The sequence below is a fragment of the Lutra lutra genome, chromosome 12 (genome assembly GCF_902655055.1).
Source record: "Lutra lutra chromosome 12, mLutLut1.2, whole genome shotgun sequence".
NCBI classification, from domain to species: Eukaryota; Metazoa; Chordata; class Mammalia; order Carnivora; family Mustelidae; genus Lutra; species Lutra lutra.
The window spans coordinates 50,446,872-50,451,299 of record NC_062289.1 but is presented as its reverse complement, the minus strand read 5'-3'; the positions used below and the strand labels follow the sequence as shown (position 1 = coordinate 50,451,299).

General features: G+C 39.1%; 1 protein-coding gene across 1 annotated transcript; it reads left to right on the top strand.

Moving 5' to 3' along the window:
* The first annotated feature begins 569 nt into the window (after positions 1–569).
* On the top strand, positions 570–1,132 carry LOC125082295 (protein CEBPZOS-like). The gene has a single exon (XM_047697757.1). It carries the CDS (start codon positions 634–636, stop codon positions 877–879), a length of 246 nt encoding a protein of 81 aa, XP_047553713.1. The 5' UTR covers positions 570–633; the 3' UTR covers positions 880–1,132.
* The last annotated feature ends 3,296 nt before the right edge of the window (positions 1,133–4,428 follow it).

Genomic DNA, 4,428 nt, shown 5'->3' with positions numbered 1-4,428 from the left:
ATTTTGCGAGGAACAACATTTCTTTTGCTAGGTAGAGGTGAAAACACTTGTCTATGAAAGCCCATGCATTGGGGCACCTGGGTGGCTCAGTCGGTTAAAATTTCTGCCTTAAGCTCAGGTCATGATCTCAGGATCCTGGTAAAATTTCTGCCTTAAGCTCAGGTCATGATCTCAGGATCCTGGGATCGAACTCCACATTAGGCTCCTTGCTGCAGGGAGTCTGTTTCTCTCTCTCCCTCCACCCCTCCCCACTGCTTGCACGAGTGAACTCTTGTCTCCTTCTCTCTCTCTCAAATAAATAAACAAAATCTTTAAGAAAAAGAAAGAAAGAAAGCCCACACGTGGAACTCTTGCCTAGACTGCTCCCTCCATATCCTGAATAAGATTTGGCCAGATTATTTCTGGCCTTATAAAAATTCTGCAAGTTTTTTTTACTGCTTAAAAATTTCAAGGTCTGTTTATATTTTTAAAAGCTTGTTTATCTTTCCCAGTAAGACTTTTAGATGCATTCAAATGGGAAAGAGGGAAATATTTTGGCAAAAAGGCATATTATGGCTGTGTGCCAGCTCCTCAGGTACAGCATCGTAAACAGCAAAACAGTTCTCCCCACCCACTCACCTGCCTGTTGATTATATGATGGCCCGCACTATGGAACCAGTGGCAAAGAAGATCTTTAAAGGAGTTTTAGTAGCTGAACTCTTGGGTGTTTTTGGAGCATATTTTTTATTTAATAAGATGAACACAAGCCAAGATTTCAGGCAAATGATGAGCAAGAAATTTCCCTTCATCTTAGAAGTTTATTACAAATCCATTGAACAGTCTGGAATGTATGGAGTCAGAGAGCAAGATCAAGAAAAATGGTTGAATAGCAAAAATTAGGACCAGTCATCACGTTCAGCCTCCCATCTAAGCTGTTTCTGACCTTTGTGGGGGAAAAGAAAGATGAGCACACCACATTGTGGACTCCTGGCCCCACAGAAGAAAACAGAAACTTCTGGTCTGCCATGGCTCACAGTCATTTCCCATCTATTATGCAAATCCCTGCTTTTGTTTGTTGCTTTCCTTTGCATTTATTGTTAAAGATTACTGTTTAACAAATAAAAGACTAGGAGAAGAAAGGAAAAAAAAAAAAGGCATATTATGTCACAGTGCATATGAATATAAGCCACATGAAAGCAGTTTAACATCCTTCTGGTCTTGTCTGGGAGGGCAAGGCAATATACTTTGCTCCTTGGGGCTTTGATTCCATTCCACATGACAGCCTCATCTACACACCAGAAAAATGATCTGAGCTATGTTATCACTGGGAAGAGGTGGCTCTAGCATTAGCAATGGAAGTGTGTAGGCATATGTTAAAGGAAAGAAAACACATTTCTCATGGAACATGAGGTGCATGGAGTATGCAGTAAAAGCATTAAAATAACAAACACTCGACTATATTATCAGGAATTCCATTTTAATTTCTTCAGTTTGGGGTTTTACAAGTTGGGTGGAATAGGGAGAAACTTGAAAGTCTGGAGAAAAAAGTAAAAAGTAAACAAATAAAATTTAGAAAGGGGTTGAGGAGATGGGAGGTCAGGGAAGAGCAAAAGGAAACTGAGATGAGTTCAAAATAAAAGAAGAGCCACCATGACCAGGAGCTCTCTCTACAAACGATCCCTCATTGAGATATTTAACCTTTGTGACAATAAATGTGACTGGTTACTTCACATCAAAATAATATTTATATTATTTGTTGTTTCAGAAATTCTTCTGCTAAATCCTAGTCACTGGCCCAACTTAGGATCTATAACTTAGGGGTACAAAGTGCTTCTCAACTTTATTTATTTATTTATTTATTTGACAGACAGTTCACAAGTAGGCAGAGAGGCAGGCAGAGAAAGAGGGGGAAGCAGGCTCCCCGCCCAGCAGAGAGCCTGATATGGGGGACCCTGGGATCATGACCTGAGCCCAAGGCAGAGGCTTTAACCCACTGAGCCACCCAGGTGCCCCAGTGCTTCACAACTTTTAGAGAGATAGTTATTTCACTTCTTATACTTGACTCCTGATGAAACACCACCACATTGGGACATCTGGGTGGCTCAGTAAGTAAAGCATCTGCCTTCTGCTCAGGTTGTGGTCCTGGGGTCCTGGGGTCCTGGGGTCCTGGGATCCAGGACCGCCATTGGGCTCCCTGCTTGGCGGGGAGTCTCCTTCTCCCTCCCCTGCCACTACCCCCCCCCACTTGTGCTCTCTCTCTCTCTCTCTCAAATAAATGAAATCTTAAAAAAAAAAAAGAAAAGAAAAGAAAAAGAAACACCACCACTAATTTTTAAAAAAAATACCTGTCCTTAGAATCTGAAATAAGAAGCATGTGGTACTTTGAAACTTTATTTCATATAAGATGCAGAGTCCTCCATTTTGGCACATTGGACTGAAAGCCACTTCTACCTTTGCAATTCACCAAGGCTAGTTGCTCTCTGTATATAGGATCCCAGTCATCATCAAGCTCTTGTTTTCTTTCCATTGTCTTTCTTGGCTCAGTGGCTGCATACTCACACATAATACATTGGTGGTAAATAACATCTGAGGGTCCAACAGGACATTTTGAAATACCAGCATGGCAGGGCTTGTTTCTTTAACAGGTGTGCATGTGAATCTAGGGCTTGTCCCTAACACAGAAGTCACAATCTTTTAGGACAGGTACTGTTTGAAGCCAAGGTAGCTAATATTGAAGGGCCAGATCTGCTTTAATCACACCAAAACTTAAATATGGCAGAATTTTCTTGAGGAATTAGATCACTTTCTAAAGAAGGACTGAAGCCTGTAGTTTGGAAATGTAAAGTGGTATCTAACAATTGACACAGCTTTATCAATGATAGAGTTTGTGGTTGTTTTTTAATCTTGCAATATTTGTTTAAAAAAAAAACTCTTGAGAGGAGAAAAGTAGTTGGTTAGTCCAACATTAGATTGTTAGTATCATATTACCACTAACAATGGTGGATTATTATCATGGCTAGAATAAAATTTTGCATCAGGAATTTTATTTTACATATAGGGAAGAAAACTCCAATTTTTATTTTATGAGTCTTCATTTGAACATTTTAATTCCTATATCCTTCCGGAGTTGTGCACAAAAGCATCTGTTGGTGTATTCTTGGGGACCATTATCATTTTTTTAAATTGAAGTACAGTTAACATAGAATGTTATGTTATTTTCAAACAGAGGAGACCACTATCTTGCTAGACTCCATGATTCCCAGTTAACTCATTCTTCAAAATCCAACTCAAAGAAAAGATACATGTACAAGACTGTCCTTCATAGTAATACCTATCACAATAGAAAGTTGGAAATCAACCTAAATATCTTACAGTAAAGGATATTTATGTAAAGGAATACAGGAAAGGAATACTATGTAACCAGTTTCTTTCTTTTTTTGATGGTTAATGATATGGGAAAATGCTTAAGACATACGTTGATTGAAAAGAATGAACAACAAAATTATATATACAAAATGAACTCAAATCATACACGTACACACAAAACAAGCACTGCAGAATGTCAGCTGTGGTTTTCACTGGGTGGTGGGATAATAAGTGATTTTAAAATCTTTTAGAGACTTCTCTATATTTTTAAAATTCTCTACAATGGATTTGTTACTTTCACAATTAAAAGAAAGCCAGTAGGGGTGCCTGGGTGGCTCAGTGGGTTAAAGCCTCTGCCTTCAGCTCAGGTCATGATCCCAGGGTCCTGGGATCAAGCCCCACATTGGGCTCTCTGCTCAGCAGGGAGCCTGCTTCCTCCTCTCTCTCTCTCTCTGCCTGCCTCTCTGCCTGCTTGTGATCTCTGTCTGTCAAATAAATAAATAAAATCTTAAAAAAAAAAGAAAGCCAATAAATGATAATATAACTTTACAAGATCCAGCTCAAATGTTTCCTCTCTGAGGCCTTCACCAACAAGTGTTATTCTTCCTTCATATTCATATAAAACTTAGTATATATCACCCCTACCATTCTCTACTCTGAGCCAGAATGATTGTCTAGAAAGTAAATCTTCTGACCCAGCAGTTCTACTTCTAGATATCTACCTAAGAGAAATGAAAACATATATCCATTCAAACACTTGTACACAAGTGTTTATAACAGCATTATTCATAATAGCCCCAAAGTGGACACAACCCAAATAACCATCAACTGATGAACAGACAAATAAAATGCACATACTTATAATGGGTGGTAGGCAAACCACTGTATGTCTACATCCAAATTCCCAGGATCTGTGAATATATTATATTACACGGCAACAGGGAATTATTAAAGTAGCAGCTAAAATTAAGTTTGCTAGTCAGCTGACCTTGAAATAGGGAGATTATTCTGGGTTATTCATGGGGCCCCAATGTAGTCACAAAGATTCCTAAGAGTGGAAGAGGGAAGCAGGACATTGGGGTT